Consider the following 22,113-nt stretch of genomic DNA (forward strand, 5'->3'; position numbering starts at 1 on the left):
AGTCGGGTGGTAGGAAGAGATCAGAGATGATCAGCTGGGTTCTTTGTGATTTAACCTCCTTCTGAGCCCCAAAATACTGAATTAAGAAATGCTTTATATGAGTTGATTGCTTTTGATGCTGATGAAGGCTGGATTTGATTGTGTCTTTGTGATTTATGGTAGGCTGAACATGGATGTGGATGTTGGAGCACAGAGGTAGAAGAATGCTCAGTCGGGGAGGGAACTCACAAGCATGGAGGCAGGCGGGTGCAGGCAGATGGCTATGAATGCTCTCAATGCTATGATATTGGGGATCAGGTCAAGTTTAATCAGCTCTGAGAAGGGGGTGCCCTGGCTGACAAATGTGAGGAAAAAAACATCTTAAAGTTGCCATTTGAAATAGAATCCCAGGCCAGGGGCTGTGGCTCACGCCTGTAATCCCAGCACTTTGGGAGGCCGAGGTGGGCAAATCACCTGAGGTCAGGAGTTCGACACGAGCCTGGCCAACAGGGCAAAACCCCATCTCTACTAAAAATACAAAAATTATCAGGGCATGGTGGTACACACCTGTAGTCCCAGCTACTCAGGAGGGTGAGACAGGAGAATCGCTTGAACCCAGGAGGCAGAGGTGGCCATGAGCCAAATCGCGCCACTGCACTCTAGCCTGGGCGACAGAGTGAGACTCCATCACACACACACACACACACACACGCACGCACAAATATAATCCCATTCATAGTTATGTAGTCAAAATCAGTGTACTTAATAACTGAAGCTTGCTTATTGTTCAGTAGACTACCACTCAGAGTCAGTAAAAACAGCAGCATTTCAAAATACATTTTTCTCTCCATAAATTTTCTTCCTGAGAAGATTTTCCTAAGATTTGGTTGGAAAGCTGGCTCACATTTTTACTGTACTGTACTTGCCTTCATCAGAGAGGCTATAACGAAGTGAGATGTTAGTCTAGGATTGGTTAAAATCTAGAATTGGTTAAAATCTAAGGGCAGGGTTCTTAGGCCAGGGCTGTAGTCTTAAACATTTCAGTGAAGTCACTATGATGAAAACAAACTGCATTTGGGGGCGGGCATGGTGGCTCACGCTTGTAATCCCAGCACTTTGGGAGGCCGAGGGCGACAGATCACATGAGGTTAGGAGTTCCAGACCAGCCTGGCCAATGTGGTGAAACCTCATCTCTACTAAAAGTACAAAAATTAGCTGGTGTGGTGGTGTAAGCCTGTAATCCCTGCTGTTAGGGATGCTGAGGCAGGAGAATCGCTTGAACCCAGGAGGCGGAGGTTGCAGTGAGCCAAGATTGCGCCACTCTACTCCAGTCTGGGCAACATAGTGAGACTCCGTCTCAAAAAAAGAAAAAAAACAAAAAAACCATTTGGGCTACTCCTTGGGATTTATTATATGACCCATACAGACATTTAGTCCATTTGTGAATTCTGGCCATAATAAGATATCTCTAAGAGTTGTATCTCCTAGAGACTCCAATAAAGAGTTAGATTTATATGGAATATGAATAATTTGAATTTCCATTTTTTTCATGCTTTATTCTGTTTGCTTAATAGAAATAAAAGAGCATATTATGATCTGTTTGGTAAATTACTGTGGATAAAGACGCAGCCATTGAGATTGAATAGAATTAACTCTGTTTTTAATCCCTGTCAAAGTCATAGACAGACTTCTTCACAAATTCTATACTGAATAAAATATGTTTTTGTATTCAGTGTAAAAAATGGAAACCAACGAATGAAATCACTCTATGGCTGATTCAGAGCTGTTTAAAACGATTACATTAGTTTGCAGTTTATGATTTTGTAGCACAGTGTAAAGGATTTAGTGAAACCTCACTTGCTTGGCTTTGAGAATATTTCTGTGATTATGGTTATGTTGGCTTGGTGGGCTTTGACAGTCCTTGAAATTGGCGTTTATTAACTTGTATGCTCGTCAATAAAACACTGAAACTATAAAATGTGCAGAGCTCTGTTCTAATTATCTGATTTAAAATTACTATTCATATTGATCCATTTTGTGTGGTCAAATAGCAAGGTTAAAAAGTGATTTATTTTTTCCTCCTTTACATAGACTAAACCCAGAATAATTATTGGGTTTAATTACATAATCCCTGGTTGGCACAGGAGGTTACAGAATTCTCTTTCTTAGGCATGTATCTGATTACAAAAAGACAATCAAAATTCTTGGTAGAATCATAGAGATATATATATATGGGTGTGTAATATATGTGTCTATATGTATATATGTGTGTGTGTGTGTGTGTGTGTATATATATATTTAAAGTAATCCTTTCTATCCCACCCACCGGCAGCTGCCAAACATACACACGTGACTTTCTAGTATGTGTGTTAGGAGGTTTTTCTCCTGTCTGAATTCAGGGAACCAGCATCTTCCTTAAATTCCTTTTGAACAAGGCAGAATGTAATAAGTAAATTACTTAAGAGCTTGTCTCTCTTGTTTTTGTTCTTATTCTTACGTAGGGAGAAGTGGTGGGGAGATGCATTCTAGTTATTTGCATGAGCATCTTTTCGTGGCATTACTTTCACTGTGCCTGATGTGCTTGCCTCTTCTGCATCAGTAGCTCATTCTGTATAAGCAAAACTTAGATCTTGAATGTTAGTGAGCTCTATTTTTCTTTTCTTGGAAGTGCCATAAAATTAAGTTTTGGAAGCATTCTGTCATTTTTAGGTGGGGAAGATGATACTTAGATGTTTATAGACTCTAATATTGAAAGAAACAAAAGCACTGAATTTGGTGGGAAATGCAAGGCAAGATGTGTGCCCATTTAAAACACTAAATTTTTTTCTTCTTTTGAGATGGCATCTCCCTCTGTCACCCAGGCTGGAGTGCAGTGGTGTGATCTCAGCTCACTGCAGCCTCCGCCTCCTGGGTTCAAGCAATTCTCCTGCTTCAGCCTCCCGAGTAGCTGGGACTACAGGCGTGTACCGCCACGCCTGGCTAATTTTTGTGTTTTTAGTAGAGATGGGGTTTCACCATGTTGGCCAGGATGGTCTTGATCTCCTGACCTTGTGATCCGCCTGCCTCGGCCTCCTGAAGTGCTGGGATTACAGGAGTGAGCCAGTGCGCCAGGCCAAAATACTAAAATATTAATATGGATGGAAAAAAGCAATCAACTTCTGAGTGTTCCCAAGGAGGTATTACATTATTCAGGGACTAATCCTGCAAGTGGAAAATAAAACTTAAATCATGGTCACATAAGTGTGTAATAAAGTCAAGGCACTTTACGCCAGTTACGACTTGTCAGGTACCATTCTTCTAACATCTTAGAAATGCTTGGCAAGTTTATTCTCATGACACATTACCCATCCTGAAAGTTTCAATAAAATGATACTGTATAGAAATCTGACCTCAGGTCCTTCTTGCACTCTTTAGTGTTCCTGTCCTAATTGTCCCCTTACCCTACCCTTCTAATTTCTCAAGCTGGAGGGAGGCAGTTGTGTACACTCTGAAGCTAAGGAGCAGATTTATGAAATCAAGAATACTTTTGGCTCCTAAGAGAGAAAAGTAACATTTGTCTTCTTTTTCTTCTAGGTTGTCCTTCTACTCAGGCCACTCTTCGTTCTCCATGTACTGCATGCTGTTTGTGGCAGTAAGTACTCTGTGTCTATTGACATTAGGTTATGTGCAGCGTGGAATTAATGTGCTCAGTATCAGTGTCCTCTCCTGTCCTAATAAATTAGCCAGTGGCAAAAAGCGAAACAGATAATCTGGAAATCTGTAAGTTTCATGCTAAGAATTAGTTGATGTGTGCCCTTACTTTGGGACATTTCCTGAAGTGGTTTTCTGGAACACACAGCTTCTGTGTTAATCACAGCGAGTAACTAATCTGAAGGACTGGGCCAATGGGCTGCTGTTGCTTGTTAACCTCCTTCCTAACTGGGAGCCACTCTTCTCATCTCAGTGTGGGTGAACAGCAGCAGAGCTTCTTTCCTCCTGGGCTCTGCTGTGGTGAGGAGTTGGTTTTGATCATTGTAAGTGAAGGCAGCTGTCTTTGTTCCTATTTGAGCAGATTTTGTTTTCCTCCCATTTTCTAAAACATTCCCAGACTGCTCTGCAAGGGACCAGAAAGGTTTCAACTTCTGGGAAAGGCACTTGCCACTTCTGGAGCCTGTCATCTATACAACTTCCAGGTCCAGTTCTGATGCCAGCCTGTAGAGCAGCAGCATAGCGATTTGCACTTGCATCATACAAGGCTGGCAGTGAGGACTTAGGAAGATTTGCACCCACATTTTGCACATCAAACTAGAGATGAATATGTAGCTTTTTGAGAGTAACTAATGCAAGACCAGGCTTCAGGACACATTCAATGGATTTTTAAAGGTCAATTTTAGTTGTTTTTTTTTTTATAATGTTCTCTTTACATATAAAGTATTAATAAAATACTGTATATTTGGGTGTATTAATATGTCCTGCATTATCAATATTTTGGGGGAAAGGAGAGGAGGGGGAGAAAATCTGTAGCCTAACAGATCAGCTATAATTTTGTCTTAATTTTCTTTATAAGTGGATTTTTATACAGTTATCTTCTGTGTAAATTTGTCATTTCCTGTGTTTTTCCCTTTGATCACATTAAGTGCTGTATGCTAATTTAATGCTTAGATTTAAAATGCACGATATGTAACGTTGAGGGTAAACTAATGGGAATTAGTGTCAGAGATAATTTAAAATGTTTTACTAGAATCTTGCTTTTATTTGAAAAACCAAATTCCAAACATTAAAAGAATATATAAATTGTAGATGTGTTATATAAAATTCAAATTCAGAACTTCAAGCCATTACAACAGCTAATTTTCAAAGCTTTTATCTTACATTAATTACATTTTGTGGGGAAGCACAGAGTATGATTCAGCAGAATTTAGGGCTTCCTTTTTAAGACAGACACTCATGTTTCTGCAGATGGGGCATGGAAAATGTGACTTATCTGAAGGTAGTTAGCAGCAAATACTATTCTGATCTTTTATCTTCTGTTCATTTATCTTATTAGAAAAAAATCAGCATTCTTTCTTAAGCGAGACAACATATTTTTTTCTTTTTAATTAGAGCACGAGGACCAGGGCAGACCTGGAAGGCTGGGCAATAGCTAGAGCTGCTACTATCCTGAGAGCTCTTCCCAGAACATGGGCCTGTGACTACACCGAAGGGCATCTGAATGTGTGGGCATGCTTTGTACGCCCCGGGCTAGACTTCACTAGGTCTAGCTTTTGTCTCACTAGCTTTTGTGGTTTTTCGTTCACCTGTGTGTGTTAGTGTCCAAGTCCTTCTTTATGAGAGACCTGGGAATCTGAGTTTTGATTGATCTTGATGATGATTTGCATTTTACACTACTTTTGACTAAATTTCCATGAAAAGATGAGGGATGATTGCCAGTGTTTTACAAGTGAGGGAATAGGCACCTTGAGATGGGGCTGCTGAGTTCTGTGAGTTCTGTGGGGTCTCTTGATAGTCAGGATCCCATGCTGTATAGATTGATTGATTACTTTGTCTGAACCCTAGTCCATTTATTTTGAAGGTTAGTTGATGCAGATCTCTGGAAGTAAAATGGCATTCTGGAAGTGACTGACATATAACTTTGACCCACTGTTTGTAATTTTAAAGAAAATTCTCAGATATAACATATTCCATATTTTATCATTTTCTGCTCTTCTTCCTTCACCCTTCTCAGAACACCAGTTACGTGTGTATAATTGGTCAAATAGAAACTTGTACTGAGGGCTGTTTTGTGAAAGATTAAAATTACTATAGAGAGGATGACATTGATATATAGAGGGCCATGCAGCCACATATGAAGGATGTCAACTTGGGAAAATGACGTCAACCATAGTGTGGTAATTGGGTCAGTATGAACCAACTGTGTTAAAAGAACAACTTTAGATAAATTTAAGGGTTTCATTGGGCAAGGAAGAAACGACTCAAGTTGGGCAGCCCTCAGAATCACAGGAGATTCAGAATGACTCTACTGCTTCTAAGTGGTCAGGGAGAATTTATGGACAGAAAAAGGAAAGTGAGTACAGAAAACGGAAGCGAGGTGCAGAAACTGCCAGATTGGTTACGGTTTGGCCTGGGAGCCTTATTTGAGCGTGGTTTGAATGGCTGTGAGTGGTTGAAATATGGCTGCCGGGACTGGCTGGGACTCAGCTATTGTTACAGAAGCACATTCCTGAGTCAGGCTTGCAGTTTGCTTACTTACCAAATTAAGCTGTTCTTTGTACAGAAGAACTCAAGTATGTGAGGCGGGGGTTTTTCAGGCCAGATTTTAGTTTGATTTAACAGATGTAAAGTTATAATGTCAAAAAAAGAAGCCTAGATAAATAGATTTGTTGTAGACCAAGACCTTTCTGGAGAAGAAAGCAGGTCAGAGCAACCATGCACTGCATTTTACTGACTCTAGGTAGTGGAAATATTTGCTTGATGTGGATGTAGGCCCCAGCTTTTATTTCAGCCCTGAATACACAGATCCTTGCTTTTCACATTTATGTACAACCTTTTTTTTTTTCTCCATAAGACGGAGTCTTGCTCTGTCACCCAGGCTGGAGTGCAGTGGTGCGATCTTGGCTCACTGCAAGCTCCGCCTCCCGGGTTCACGCCATTCTCCTGCCTCAGCCTCCCGAGTAGCTGGGACTACAGGCGCCCGCCACCATGCCCGGCTAATGTTTTGTATTTTTAGTAGAGACAGGGTTTTACCATGTTAGCCAGGATGGTCCCAATCTCCTGACCTCATGATCCACCCGCCTCGGGCTCCTAAAGTGCTGGCATAAGCCACCATGCCCGGCCTGTGTACAACATTTAACCTCTAAGCTCCACTCCTGAATTCCTTGGGCAATGACTCATCTTGTTTCTCTGGGCATCTTGGCATGATGAGTCAGTCTCAGATTTGGGTAGAGATATAGTCAATTTAAATCCTCTCCGAGGATAGCCAAAACTTCCCTGTCAATTCCTGACACCCAGAAATTAACTTCTAGTTAAAAATGGCTCTTAAAACACCCTGACCATTGTTCTTCTCTAGCAGCCAGTGCAGCCCTGCACACTTAACTGTGCCAAAAGAGAGGCAGCATCAGTGAAAACCTCCCAGGCCTGCGGGAGCTTAGGGCAGGGCTGCTTTGCACATAGCCAGTTTATATGCTTAGTGACTCCCCGTGAACTTGGCTGAATGCCGGAGATTCCAAATTTATTTGATTATTCAGGAGAACAGCCATGGTATGAGTCTGTATTTTCTTTCAATACAATGAGGAGTGCTAAACTACTTTTCCTGAGACCATTCTATTTAGACTGTAACCCCAGATTGTTTATATCACTGCCTGTTAATGAAATTCCTGTATCTGTGTTTCAGCCAGACTCTACTCCCTCCCACAAAATGCCTCTTATCTGGGCCTTGCCTCCTGCCCTGTGTTTAGACAGTGCTGCCCACCTATCTAAATCCACTCAGACTCTTTCATACTATCCACTCTCCTTAAGATTCGTATAATCCCTCATTTAGCATTCACTGTGTACTACCTAGCATTGTTGATATTTCGTGATGTTTTCCAAACTTGATTATTGCTGAACATTGGGCAAATGATGAACAACTCATGGCCCATAGCCTACACAAATCTTCCCTGATTTTGAGGTGGGATTCAAGATCTAAATTTAGTGCCTCAGTGAATCCTAAAAATGGTGAAATTAAAACCCAAAGAAGACTAAACTGAGGCTTGCTTTCCAGTGTTCTTCTGGCCAGATCTGTCATCAAATGTAGGTGGAGCAATCCATTTGGCTTGCCTGGCTGGTCATAAAAGCACTATTTCAAAATAAGTAGACGAAGGTATATTTCTTTGTGTTGAGTCTGCTGTTGTTAGTCTAGTTCTGGGGTTGGCTTTTTTTCTTTTTTTTTTTTTTTTTCAGTAAAAGGTCAGATAATAAATATTTAGGCTTTGTAGGTCACATATTCTTTTTTGGAAAAAAAAAACAACTCCTTAAAAATGTTCTTAGCTTGCAAGCTGACCCCTTGACTCTAGTTTAAAATGGAAAAAAAAAAAAACCCTCTTCATTAACAACAGAATATTTAGAGGCTATGAGACAATAATAACATTTTACAGTTAAGAAGTGTTAAGATTAGTCAAGGAAAGGCAAAATCGAATAAAACAGCTTCAAAAAATATCTTGTTCAACAATTATTTATTTTAAAGGTGAGATATTCTAATTAGATCCCTTAATGGAAGTTAAATGTTTCAGAAATTTCAACCAAAAATGGTTATATTCTTCCTGTCTTAGTTTGGGCTGCTGTAACCAATTGCAGCAGACTGGGTGGTTTATAAAAAACAAATTTCTCAGTCTGGAAGCTGGAAGTCTAAGATTAGGGTGCCAGCATGGTTAGGTAATGGTGAGGCCTTCTTCCAGGTTGTAGAATGGCCTCACACGTTGCAAGGGGCAAGGGAGCTCCCCTGTGTCTCTTACTAGTTCATTAATCCCTTTCATGAGGGTTAACCCCTTATGACCTAATCACCTACAGAAGTCCTATTTTCCTAATCCCATTGCCTCGTGGGGGTTAGGCGTTCAGTATACAAATTTTGGGGTGACATAAACATCTAGGCAATAGCACTACCCTTCAGTGATAGTGAAAGAATGAAAGAATGCTTAAGTAGTATCACAGATGTTGAATTTTCTAGTTTTTTTTTTTTTTTTAATATTAACTTTTACACAAAAGAAAAAATGGGCCTACCTTGTAATTTCTTCCTGATGTGGCTCTGTGTAATGAAGAGTATTCCGTTTGTTTTGACCAGGTCTTCTTTGTGCACTGTATAAAACTATCCTGAGGCCCTTCACAGGCGGAGCCACACGTTTTGGAGTGTTGGTTTATTAGTCTGTTTTCATGCTGCTGATAAAGACATACCCAAGACTGGGCAGTTCACACAAGAAAGAGGTTTAATTGGACTCCCGGTTCCACGTGGCTTAGGAGGCCTCACAATCATGGCGGAAGGCAAGAAGGCGCAAGTTACAACTCATGTGGATGGCGGCAGGCAGAGAAAGCTTTCGCAGGGACACTCCACCTTATAAAGCCATCAGATCTCGTGAGACTTAATCACCGTCAAAAGAACAGCATGGGAAAGACTTGCCCCCATGATTCAATTACCTCCCACTAGCTCCCTCACACAACATGTGGGAATTCAAGATGAGATTTGGGTTGGGACACAGCCAACCCGTATCATGTGGGATTAGGAGGAAGGCCTCCTCACTTCTCAGTGAAGCATTTGCTGCCTGCAAGGGGAATGGCCAGCTTTCTGCAACCCTCCTTTCTGGGCTTGAACACCTGGTTATTTTGAGCAATGTGATGCTTGGTGCCCTTATTGCTCTAAGAAATAGGAAATGGCTTGTATGAATCTCTAGTAATATCCCAGCTAAGAAACTTTTTTTTTTTTTTTTTTTTTTGAGACGGACTCGCTCGGTCGCCCAGGCTGGAGTGCAGTGGTGCGATCATGGCTCACTGCAACCTCCGCCTCCCGGGTTCAAGCAGTTCTCCTATCTCAGCCTCCCGAGTAGCTGAGCAGCAATAGCCTCAGGCGCATGCCACAATGTCTGGCTAATTTTTTTGTATTTTTAGTAGAAACGGGGTTTCACCATATTGGTCTGGCTGGTCACAAACTCCTGACCTCAGGTGATCCACCTGCCTCGGCCTCCCAAAGTGCTGGGATTACAGGTGTGAGCCACTGTGCCCGGCCCCCTGTCTCAAAAAAAAAAAAAAAAAAAATTATAAATTATTAGAGACAGTAGCTTGTCTCCATCGTATTTTGAGTAGAAAGCTTTACTTTGCTGAGAGAGACAGAATACATGACCCAGCACTATGCACTTATCTGGGGTTTTCCTGAGTGGGTACTGCTTGATGAGAGATTCTAGCCTCTGAATCCCTCTCAATCCTAACATTCACTTTTCTGGTAAAGGAAGCTCTAAAGTAGCACATTCATATCGAGAAATAGGGAAAGGGAGGAAAGGACAGAATCGAAGCAATAACCTGCAGTTCTTCACGGAAGTGCTCGCCAGAGGCAAAGGCTTCCCACTGTGCTACTACAGTGACAGGACAAGCCCCAGGAAGCTTTGATGCAGAACAGCAAGATGAACAAGGAGGAAAAGAAGTGCAGCTAGCAGGACTGCCAATCGTGCAAAGGGGGTTTATAACTAGGGCAATCATAAAGCAGTAGGGGAAGACTTCCTGCAGACCAGAAGTCCTACCTGGAAGAGAAGCTCAGGAGGTTTACCATTGCTGATTTTGCTCTTTTGGAGAGAAAAAACACACCTGGAACCTTCCTTTTCTCAAGGGCCAGTAGCGATGCCTAGTTCCAGTGAGGGCATTCCTAGAGGATGCTGGTAGATTTCTAAGGCTGATTCCTCTCACACTAGCTTCTGCTTTTGAAAACTGGGCTGTGTAGTCAGTGGTGTTATCTGATTTGCTCTGAGCTCTTACTTTGAGTCTCTCTAGAAAGAGACAGGGAGGAATAGAAATAGCCTAACTATGGTTTCCTTCTGAGGCCTCAGGGTTGACTTCCTTGCCATATGTTGTGTTCCTGTGGTATTTGTATATCCAGCCCGTTTTAATAGATGAAAATGGGGGAGGGAGGAGCGTGAAGGTCAGGAGAAGTATGATGTATCTTTGTTTTTCCTATTAACCTTCATTTTAAATTTGTATGTCCTGGAAACCCATGTCTCTTCCATACCTGTTCTAGAGTGTGTTCCTGTACGTTATAGCAGGGATCACAGTGGCACACTCAAGTGTTCTTTTGACAAATGACATTTACTCTTGATGTATTTCAGGACAGCCTCCAAATTTGGGAGCAGAGACTACAAATAGTAGAAGTAGTCATCCTTTTTAAGCAAGGAAGGAAAGCATTTTTTGGTATGGGCAGCTGACTGGAGATTCTCCCACATCCATTCTCCCTGATCCAGGTGATCTCTTGTATTAATACCCTTTAAAAAGCCCAGTTACCACTGCACATCTCCCTCAGGATAGTTCCCTGGATTAGGCCCCCTTTTCTGCCTTCCCTGGTGGCTGTACTAATTTATATTCTGAGCAGCAGTGTAGAAGAGTTCCTTTTCTCTGCATCCTCACCAGCATCTCTTTATGTTTTTTTTGTCTTTTTAATAATGGCCATTCTAACTGGGGTAAGATTGTGGTTTTGACTTGCGTTTCCCTGGTTAGTGATATTGATAATTTTTTCATATACCTATTGGCCATTTGTACATCTTCTTTTGAGAATTGTCTATTCGTGCCCCATGCCCACTTTTCAGTGGGAGTATTTGGTTCTCTACCATTGAGTTATTTGAGTTCCTTATATGTTCTGCATATTGGCTCCTTGCTGGATAAATACTTGGCAAATATTTTCTCCCATTCAAGATTCTTTATTCTCCTGATTGTTTCCTTTGCTGTGCAGAAGGTTTTTAGTTTAATATAATCCCATTTGTCTATTTTTGTTTTTGTTGCCTCTGTGTTCAAGCTCTTAGCCATAAAATCTTTGCCCAGACCAATATCCTGAAGTTATGTTTTCTTCTATTAGTTTTATTGTTTCAGGTCTTACCTTTAAGTCTGTAATCCATCTTACTTGAGAGTAGGGGTTCAATTTCATTCTTCTGCATATGGATATCCAATTTTCCCAGCACCATTTATTGACGAGAATGTCTGTATTGTATGTTCTTGGCACCTCTGTCAAAAGTCAGTTGGCTGTAAATACGTGGATTTATTTCTGGAATCTATTGTTTCATTGGTTGCTGATGAGTCTGTTTTTATACCAATACTGTGCTGTTTTGGTTACTATAGCCTTGTAATATGAAGTCAGGTAGTGTGATGCCTCTAAGCTTTTTTTTTTTCATTTTGCTCAGTATTACTCTGGCTCTTTTTTAATTCTGTATGAATGTTAGGATTTTTTTTTCTATTTCTGTACAAAATGTCATTGGTGTTTTGACAGGGGTTGCATTGAATTTGTAGATTGCTTTGGGTAGTTTGGTCATTTTAACCATATTAATTCTTCTGATCTTTATGCATGGGATATCATTCCACCTGTTTCTGTTCTCTGCATTTTCTTTCACCAGTGTTTTGTAGTTTCCTTTGTAGAGTTCTTTCACCTCCTTGGTTAAATAGATCCCTAGCTTTTTTTCTTTTCTCTTTTTGTAGCTATTGTTAATGGGATTGCTCTCTTGATTTTCTTTTCTTTTTTTTTTTTTTTTTTTGAGATGGAGTCTCACTTTGTTTCCCAGGCTGGAGTGCAATGGTGCCATCACAGCTCACTGCAACCTCCACCTCCCAAGTTCAAGCGATTCTCCTGCCTCAGCCTCCCCAGTAGCTAGGATTACAGGCATAGACCTGGCTGATTCTTGTATTTTTAGTAGAGACAGGGTTTCACCATGTTGGCCAGGCTGGTTTTGAACTCCTGACCTCAAGTGATCCACCTGCTTCGGCCTCCCAAAGTGCTGGGATTACAGGCGTGAGCCATGGTGCCAGGCCTGACCTTGCTTTCTTTCTCTGCTAATTCACTATTGTTGCATAGAAATGCTAGAGATTGGCGGGCATGGTGGCTCACACCTGTTAGTCCCAGCACTTTGGGAGGATGAGGCAGGCGAATCATGAGGTCAGGAGATCAAGACCGTCCTAGCTAACACAGTGAAACCCTGTCTGTACTGGAAATGGAAAAAATTAGCCAGGCGTGGTGGCATGCGCCTGTAGTCCCAGCTGCTCAGGAGGCTGAGGCAGGAGAATTGCTTGGACCTGGGAGGCGGAGGTTGCAGTGAGCTGAGATTGTGTCACTGCACTCCAGCCTGGGTGACAGAGCGAGACTCCGTCAAAAAAAAAAAAAAAAAAGCTAGAGATTTTTGTATGTTGATTTTGTATCCTTTAATTTTGCTGAATTTATCAGATCTAAGAGTTTTTTGGTAGAGTCTTTAGGTTTTTCTACATATAAGATCATATTGTCTGCAAAGAGGGACAGTTTGATTTCCTGTTTTACAACTTAGATGCCTTTATTTTTTTTCTTTTCGAGACAAGGTCTCCCTATCACCCAGGCTGCAGTGCAGTGGCACGATCTCAGCTCACTGCAACCTAATTGTCCTGGGCTTAAGCAGTGATCCTTCCAACTCAGCGTCCCAAATAGCTGGGATCACAGGCGCATGCCACCGAGCCTGGCTAATTTTTCGTATTTTTTTTTTGTAGAGATGGGGTGTCACCAAGTTGCCCAGGCTGTTTTGAACTCCTGACCTCAGGTGATCTGCCCACCTTGGCCTTCCAAAGTGCTGGGATTACAGGCATGAGCCACCACCCCTGGCCCCTTTATTTCCTTTTCTTGCCTCATTGCTCAGGGTTAGGTCTTCACTGCTATGCTGAATAGGAGGGGTCAAAATAGGCATCCTCGTCTTATCCAAAATAGGTATCCCTGTCTCTACGAAAAAAGAAAAAAAAGAAAAATCAGTCAGGCATGCTGGCACGCTCCTGTAGTCCCAGCTGTTCAGAAGGCTGAGACGGGAGGATCACTTGAACCCAGGAGGCTGAGGTTACAGTGAGTGATGATCACAGCACTGTGCTCCAGCCTGGGCAACAGTGAGACCCTATCTCCAAATAGATGATTGGAGATAGTCTCAGATGTTCTTTTGTATTTCTGTGTTATCAGTTGTAATGTCTTTTTCATTTCTGAATTTATTTGGGTTTTTTCTTGTCGATTTTGTTTATCCTTTCATAAAAGCAACTTTTTTTTTTTTGTTGATCCTTTGTACTTTTAAAAGTTCATTTTGTTTAGTTCTGCTCTGCTCTTTAGTATTTCTTTCCTTCCACCAATTTTGAGTTTGTTCTTGTTTTTCTACTACCTTGAGGTGCATTGTTAGATTATTTACTGAAATCTTTCTAGATTTTTGATGTAGGCATTTATTGGTATTAATTTACCTCCTAGCATTGCTTTTGAGTTTTGGTATGTCCTGTCTCTATTTTCATTTGTTGCAAGAAAATTTTTTTTTTCCTTCTTCATTTCTTCCTTGACCCAGTGGTCATTCAGGAGCATGTTGTTTAATTTTCATGCATTTGTACAATTTCCCAAGTTCCTCATTATTGATTTATAGTTTTATTCCATCATGATCTGAGATTAGTCTTTGTCTGGTGGGCTTTATTTTTCTTTCAGCACATTCAGTACATCATCCCATTTTCTCCTAGCCTGTAAGGTGGCTGCTGAGAAATTCACGGTTAGTCTGATAGGTGTTCCCCTTCTAAGTGACTTGACACTTTTCTCTTGCTGTTTTATTCTCTGACTTTTGACAATTTGACTGTAATATGCCATGAATTTTTGAATTGCATCTGTTTGGAGTTCTCTAAGCTTCCTGTATCTGGGTGTCTAAATCTCTTGCTGGACTTGGGAAGTTTTCAGGTATTACTTATAGGTTTCCTATCCCTTTTATTTTCTCTCTGTTTTCTGAGACAACAGAAATTTGAATATTTGATCACTTTATGGTGTCACATATGTCACATAGCTGTTGCTCATTCTTCCTTATTTTTATCTGTCTGGGTTCAAAAGACCTATTTTTAAGTTATAAAGTTCTGCTTGACACAGTCTATTGTTGGAAACTGTTGGATCTATTTTGCATTTCATTCAATGAATTCTTCAGTTTCAGAAAATTTTTTTTATATCTAGCTCTTTGGGAAGTTTCTCATTCATATCCTAAATGGTTTTTCTGATTTCTTTGTATTATTTTTCTGATTTCTGTGTTTTCTTATATCTCATTGAGCTTTTTCAATTTTTTTTGAATCATTATTTTGAATTCTTTTTCTGAGATTTCACACATTTCTTCATTGGAATCTGTTGCTAGAAAATTATGATGTTCCTTTGGAAGTGTCGTATTTCCTTCTCCATGTTTCTTGAATCCATATTTCGGTATCTGTACATCTGCTTTTAACAGTCACTTCTCCCAATTTTTTGAATTTGCCTTCATAGGGTAGGATATTTTCCGTAAGATATATCTATCTGTGGTGTTGGTTGGGTACATCACTTTGGCTTTGATTCCAGATGCATGCATTAGTGTAGTCTCAGTACGATTTCTTTGGCTGTAGACAGTATCAGTTGTGTGTGATTTCCTCAGCAGCTTAAGGTGCAGTTGTTAGTTGCTGCAAGGAAGCATTTGCTGGAGATGGGAACATCAGGTGGGCCCATCCTCCAGCCCCAAGAGTGGCAGCAGCAGGCTGAGCATGCCTGTCCTTAGGTCCCGGGGCAGTGTATGCTCGCAGTGATGTTAGTGGGTCCAGGTGAGCTGATTCTTGGGCCTCCAGGAAGCTTGCTTGGATGCCAGCAGTAGCATGGTGGGCAGATCCTCGGGCTTGCTGCCCATAGACAGCAGGTGTGGTGCGGGCAGTGGCAGGACAACCCTCTGATTCCCAAGTGGTTTGTGCTGGTGTTGGTGGTGACTGTGATGGCTGGGTGGCTAGCCCCCAGGCCCATAGATGGTACAGTGGGTGGTGGTAGCAGGTTGGGTGGTCCCTTCCTGAGGCCCCTGGAAGGAGTGCTCAGGTGTTAATGATAGGTGCATCCTCCAACGCCCGATGGTTGTGCTTGGGCACGGGGGTAGGTGGAGCCAGGCTGGATAGGTCCCTCAGTGGTGTGTATAGGACTTGGCCGTGGTAGGTAGGGGTGTTTTTCTGTGGCAGCAGTCATAAACAGGTGGTTGGGAGCATGCACTTTGGCCCCAGATGGTATCTGCGGGGCAGGATAGCCTGTAATCAGGCTTGACAATGCACAGTAGTGGCTCTGCTGGCTCACTGCTAGTGGCTTGTATACTTTGGCCCTACGGCAGCACCCAGCTGTGGGTGGGGGACTTTAATGGGGTTTCAGAGATGTGGATATGCAGGGACTGTTGGGCCTCAGGGAAGGATGCAGTCTGCTGGGGGCTGGGCTCTCAAAATGGTGCCCTGCTGTAGCTGCTTAGGACTGGGGCAGGGGAGAGGGTGGGGCAGGGGAGAGGGCAGGGATGAGCTCCCTCTCTGGAGCAGTGCCATCATGCAGTCCCCAGGCTCCCTATTTGTGTGGGTTGAGGGTTTCTCCTATGGCTGGGATTGCAGGACTTCACAGTGGGAATGTGGATGCTGAGTGTTGGAGGTCACTTACCCTTCTCCAGCATGGGGGAGCCTCCCCAACCAATCCCTGCCCACCACCCTGCCTTGCTTCCCTCTCCTTACTTGCCTCAGGTGTTTCCTGTCATTCTCGTATTAAATTCCAGCAGTCTCTCTTAGGTGATCTATTCAAAGTGTGATTTATCTAGTAGTGTTTTGGTGGTTCTTCAAGCAGAAAGCAAGTACCAGGGGCACTTTAGTCAGCCATCTTGAAACCCACCCCATTGTTTTCTACTAAATGGCTTGCTGTCCTCGACCATTTATGTACCCATTAGGCATCTTCCTACTCCTTTTGAAATTAGAGAACACCTTCGTATTTCTGGTATAAATTCCAGAGACAAAACACAGCCCAGCAGATCTCTGGGTGACATCTGGTGTAAGTCATCTAGTCAGTGCAGGGAGATGTGGGTATGCAGGGAGAAGGCAGGGCTGTGTGGTCCAGATAGGACTGACTGTGAATGGGCAATTCCATCTAGAAGGGGAATTTAAAAGTAATCATGTTGCTCCTGAGCCGGTCTGGTACCACACACTGTATTGGTCATCGAGCTCTGTAAGTTCTAACTCTTTAAACAGAAGTAACTGAATGGCTTACCTAGAATGGGTTTAATCGATAAGGTTGGCAAATGGCATGTATGGGGAGGAGAGAAGAGTGGAATCTGCAAAGGAAGGAACCTATACAGCCTTTCTGCTATTAGCCTTGGCACTGAAACATGAGCTATGTCCCCTCTATTTAGTTCTAATAGAACAGTACTGAGAAGCTTCAGACATTCAACTTTTCAGTGGCAGTTAGGGAAAGCTAACGGAATGGACTTTCTTTTAAAGGAAGTCATGTCAAGTGTTTGCTTTGCTCACAATCAAAGTAGAACCACCAGAAAGACACTACCTTTTACCTTTGTTGAACCTACTCGTATAGGAAACTTTTGCTGGCAAAATGGGAGGGGAAAAGCCAGTCCGGATTTCTGGGCATGTCAGCTGTGGAACTCAAGTTGACCCAAGGTCTGAGAAATTCAGGGTGTCCACTTTCTTGAGCTCTGCAGAAATGGAAGTCTTCACAGAGCTACACTGAGTACCCTGACCCAGGGAAACACAGTATAGGCACATAGGAATCACACTCAGGCCATGACTATTTGTCACTAGAGAAGCCAAACCCTAGAGCACAAGGTTATGTACAGAACCGCAACTGGGGAATCCCAGAACTCTCATGGTGAAATAATTTCTGGGTCTATGGTCAGAGTTTCACTGATGGGGGAAACCTCTATTCTTGGGTAGATGTGCAAGGAGAAAACCAGCTATTTATAGGGGGAAAGACTTCACTTCAAAGTGTTGGAGCATGCTGGGTGTGGTGGCTCCCGCCTGTAATCCCAGCACTTTGGGAGGCTGAGGTAGGTGGATCGCCTGAGGTCATGAGTTCGAGACCAGCCTGACCAACATAGTGAAACCCTGTCACTACTAAAAATACAGAAAATTACCTGGGCGTGGTGGCAGGTGCCTGTAATCCCAGCTACTCGGGAGGCTGAGGCAGGAGGATTGCTTGAACCTGGGAGGCGGAGGTTGCAATGAGCCGAGATTGCACCATTGCACTCCAGTCTGGGCAACAAGAGCGAAACCCTGTCCCCCCCCGCCCCGCCCCCCCCCCCCCCAAAGTGTTGGAGCTTAGTTGATTACTGATGCTGTAAGTAAATGTTAATTTTTTTCACTGGCATGTTGGGGAAGCAATCTGGAGAAAATAATACTCAATATGAGTTTGCAGGCTACCTACAGTTAAAGTCAGGGTTCTTAGAATGAAAATATTGCTATACAGGGATTTTAGAATCTTGAAAGAGGAAAGGCCTTGATGTCCTGGCTCTGAGTTTCCTTCAGGTTGGAAGTAGCATGGGACTAGCTTAAGTCCATTTTAGAGTTGATATTTTTGATTTTACAACTCACTTTTTTCACAGCTTGAACAACAAACAAAAATAACGATTCTGCAGAAAGCCAGTGGTACTTAAACTAGCCGATGAGTCAGACTCAGTTAAACAGCTGGTGTGTTCTTTTAGAACTAGATGGTTTATACTAAGCACTTGATAAAATTAGATAAGCCCTGGGTCTTTGCCAGCTTTTGGGAACTGAACACCCATGGCAGTGCCCAGAGAGCTGGGAATTGATTTGTGTCATCTATTTTAAATAGGCAGTGTCCATGGGGAGAGCTATGTATATTGTTTTCTAAGGACTGCATTTAATTAAGTCTACGAGTCATAAATTATTGAACAGAATTTTAAAGGGAATGTTAAAAAGTATTTATTGGACTCCCTAAAAAGAATCATTTCTGTATAAAATCTTTTGTATAAAACCTTTGACCCAAAGTCAAAGGCAGACTGACACGAGAAAGGGAAATTTCTTAGGTCTGATTAGTGTATAGAAAAGTCACAGAACTTAAAGGGGGTACAGGTACTACTGAAAGAATACACTTCTTTGCTGGATCATAACGAACCTACAACCTGTATTACTTGCAGAGCAAGGGCAAGGGCCCCAGAGCAAGGGCAACCTGTGCCCAGAATGCTAGCACTTTATCCCAAGACTCAGAATTAATGACGATACTGGGTCAGGCAGTGGCGCGTGTCTGTAATCCCAGCACTTTGAGAGGCCAATGCAGGCGGGTTGCTTGAGACGAGGAGTTTCAGACTAGCCTGCGCAACATAGCGAGACCCCCATCTCTACAAAAAATAAAAATGAAAACAATTAGCTGGGCTCAGTGGCATGTACCTATAGTCCCACCTACTTGGGAAGCTGAGATGGAAGGACTGCTTGAGCCCAGGAGTTTGAGGATGCAGCGAGCTATGACTACACCACTGCACTCCAGTCTGGGCAACAGGGCAAAGCCCCATTTCTTTAAGGAGAACAAACAAAAAAACCAATGGCAGCACTGGTCTTGACTATCAGAATTATAACCCAAATTGGAAGGGGAGGAACTGTCCCTGAAATCCTGTTTAGAAAACCATAAACAAGGAAACACTTGTTTGTATATAGTTTGAAGGGTGTTACAGCTAGACTGGCAATAGATTCTTCTGAACAAGTTAGTAGGGCAACAGTTTTGTTTCTTTTTTTTTTTTTTTTTTTTTTTGTTTTTTGAGACGGAGTCTCGCTCTGTCGCCCAGGCTGGAGTGCAGTGACTGGATCTCAGCTCACTGCAAGCTCCGCCTCCCGGGTTAACGCCATTCTCTTGCCTCAGCCTCCCAGTAGCTGGGACTACAGGCGCCCGCCACCTCGCCCGGCTAGTTTTTTTGTATTTTTTAGTAGAGACGGGGTTTCACCGTGTTAGCCAGGATGGTCTCTATCTCCTGACCTCATGATCCGCCCGTCTCGGCCTCCCAAAGTGCTGGGATTACAGGCTTGAGCCACCGTGCCCGGCCTCAGTTTTGTTTCTTTAAAGGATTAACATTTAGGCATTAATGCATACGTGAATGTTTGCCTAGAAGTCCTGTTCCCTATATAATAATACTTCGATAATCATTTAAAATGCCAACCCTTCCTTAATATAAAACTTTTGCGTTGTTATGTTAAATTAACTATGTTTTCTCTTTATTCTTTTCTTTTAGCTTTATCTTCAAGCCAGGATGAAGGGAGACTGGGCAAGACTCTTACGCCCCACACTGCAATTTGGTCTTGTTGCCATATCCATTTATGTGGGCCTTTCTCGAGTTTCTGATTACAAACACCACTGGAGTGATGTGTTGACTGGACTCATTCAGGGAGCTCTGGTTGCAGTATTAGTTGTAAGTATACAGGTCAACAGCCTACATCTTGATATTGTTAAACATTTAGATAAATAAATAGAGGAAAAAAAAAAAAATCCCCAGTGAGAAAACTGTGCAGTGGGCAAGAATCTCAGTGTTATTAAAAGTCACTTCAGGATACACAGCAGGTTAAAAACTAGGTTACTTTTTGTAAAACTTGGTATTTGTAAAATCTTAGTATTTTTATTGTAAAAAGCTCTGGCTAGAAATATTTTTTTAGGGGGGGTATAAATTGAAAAAACTAATTCACATGTAGAAATAACTCTTTTATTAAGTATTGGCAAAATGAAGCTATTTGCTGAAGACATAACAAAGCAACTCTTAATTTGGAATAATCTTAAAAAAATCCCAGTTAGTCTCTAATTTTTTATATGCTTAATCTGTACACCCCCAAAGTACATCCTTTTCTTTATATTTATCTCAGGATGCTGTTGATCACAAGTTTTTAACTTGATCTAAATTAAATATTTTGCACTGTAGGCTGTATATGTATCGGATTTCTTCAAAGAAAGAACTTCTTTTAAAGAAAGAAAAGAAGAGGACTCTCACACAACTCTGCATGAAACATCAACAACGGGGAATCACTATCAGAGCAATCACCAGCCTTGAAGGGCAGCAGGGTGCCCAGGTGAAGCTGGCCTGTTTTCTAAAGGAAAAGGATTGCCACAAGGCAAGAGGATGCATCTTTCTTCCCAGTGTATAAGCCTTTAAAGACTGCTACTGCTGCTATGCCTCTTGGATGCCCACTTTGTGTGTACATAGTTACCTTTAACACAGTGGTTATCTAATAGCTCTAAATTCATTTAAAAAAAACTCCAAGCCTTCCACCAAAACAGTGCCCCACCTGTATACATTTTTATTAAAAAATGTAATGCTTATGTATAAACATGTATGTAATATGCTTTCTATGAATGACATCTGATTTAAATACACATTAAAATGTATGGGACAACCAAATCCACACTTGCAGGCATTTGTAGTCAACTGTAATCAAAACAGGTGGTGAATAATTTAAAATCTCACATTCCTCCTTTAGCTGACTCTACAAGTAGAGGCTGGCAGCAAACACAATATCTCTCTTGATTTTGGTGATTCCTAAGAGAAAAGAAAGTAAGGTTTAAACTTTCAAGACCACAAAACACCTAACCTGACTCTACCGAAGTTTTAAAGCCAGTATACCAACCCTGATTCAACTGGTGAGAGAGCAGCCTGGAAAGTCAAACACCTTGCTGAACACCTACAGGAATGTGCAGCCACCCCGGTGAGGTGGAAAACAGAAGCCAGACCCCTCTTCTTTTGACTCTGAAATACTCCATGGGGGCTGGTCAGGAAGGCGGTATCTAGAACTGTTTAAAAAGATAAATTCTAGGTCGGGCGCAGTGACTCATGCCTGTAATCCCAGCACTTTGGGAGGCCGAGGCGGGAGGATCACCTGAGGTTGGGAGTTCAAGACCAGCCTGACCAACATGGAGAAACCCCGTCTCTACTAGAAATACAAAATTAGCCAGGCATGGTTGCGCATGCCTGTAGTTGCAGCTGCTCGGGAGGCTGAGGCAGGAGAATCACTTGAAGAGGCAGAGGTTGCAGTAAGCTGAGATCACACCACTGCACTCCACCCTGGGCAACAAGAGCGAAATATACGTGAATACCACTCTGTCTCCACAAAAAAATATACAAATAATAAAAAATAAAAATTAAAAATAAAAATAAAAAAATAAATTCTAGGAAGGACTAAACTGTCTGTCTAAAGAAATGTAAATCCAAAGACTTGGATTTTCAACCTATATCAGAAGACACTGTTTTTTTCAGTTCCCATGTTAAAGTCTTTCTAGGCTTAGGAAGGACAAATACAAATTTTGATTACAAATTATTTTTAAAACTTTTCACACCTACACTTCAACTCTGAATCATTAAACAGGCCTGCATTTATCAACAATGTGGAAATATAAGCCAGCTTTTGCAAACCTCTTCTTAGGACACTAAGTTGTTAATAGAAATCACTAGCATTGACTGACTCAGCAACCATGTGGTTACTATTCTTTGATGCTTTAACTTAGTCCTTTTTCTTGGTCAGGATTCAGTAGACATGACAAAACTATTTACAGACATGCTTATGCCCCTTGTCCCCCCACACCACCCCATTACTACTACCTTGGTTTAGCCATCCTTTCTTGATCTGGTCTCCCCGCTTCTACTGTGCTACTCTACAGACTTGCCCTGAATGTAA

General features: G+C 42.0%; 2 protein-coding genes across 4 annotated transcripts in view; one reads left to right on the forward strand and one right to left on the reverse strand.

The window, feature by feature from the left end:
- PLPP1 (phospholipid phosphatase 1) overlaps nucleotides 1-20,847 on the forward strand; it is a 114,111-nt gene extending 93,264 nt beyond the window's left edge. Inside the window, exons 4-6 of one of the 2 annotated variants that reach the window (XM_023210532.1) lie at nucleotides 3,553-3,610; nucleotides 19,689-19,865; nucleotides 20,367-20,847. In XM_023210532.1, coding sequence (XP_023066300.1) covers nucleotides 3,553-3,610; nucleotides 19,689-19,865; nucleotides 20,367-20,495 — 364 coding nt within the window. In that variant the 3' untranslated portion in view covers nucleotides 20,496-20,847. The remainder of the gene's footprint in view (nucleotides 1-3,552; nucleotides 3,611-19,688; nucleotides 19,866-20,366) is intronic. The other variant, XM_023210533.2, reaches the window with a different exon arrangement.
- Nucleotides 20,709-22,113, reverse strand: part of MTREX (Mtr4 exosome RNA helicase) — a 128,975-nt gene continuing 127,570 nt past the window's right edge. The window contains exon 27 of one of the 2 annotated variants that reach the window (XM_023210530.2): nucleotides 20,709-20,981. In XM_023210530.2, coding sequence (XP_023066298.1) covers nucleotides 20,929-20,981 — 53 coding nt within the window. In that variant the 3' untranslated portion in view covers nucleotides 20,709-20,928. The remainder of the gene's footprint in view (nucleotides 20,982-22,113) is intronic. The other variant, XM_023210531.1, reaches the window with a different exon arrangement.

The sequence above is a fragment of the Piliocolobus tephrosceles genome, chromosome 4 (genome assembly GCF_002776525.5).
Source record: "Piliocolobus tephrosceles isolate RC106 chromosome 4, ASM277652v3, whole genome shotgun sequence".
Taxonomy (NCBI): domain Eukaryota; kingdom Metazoa; phylum Chordata; class Mammalia; order Primates; family Cercopithecidae; genus Piliocolobus; species Piliocolobus tephrosceles.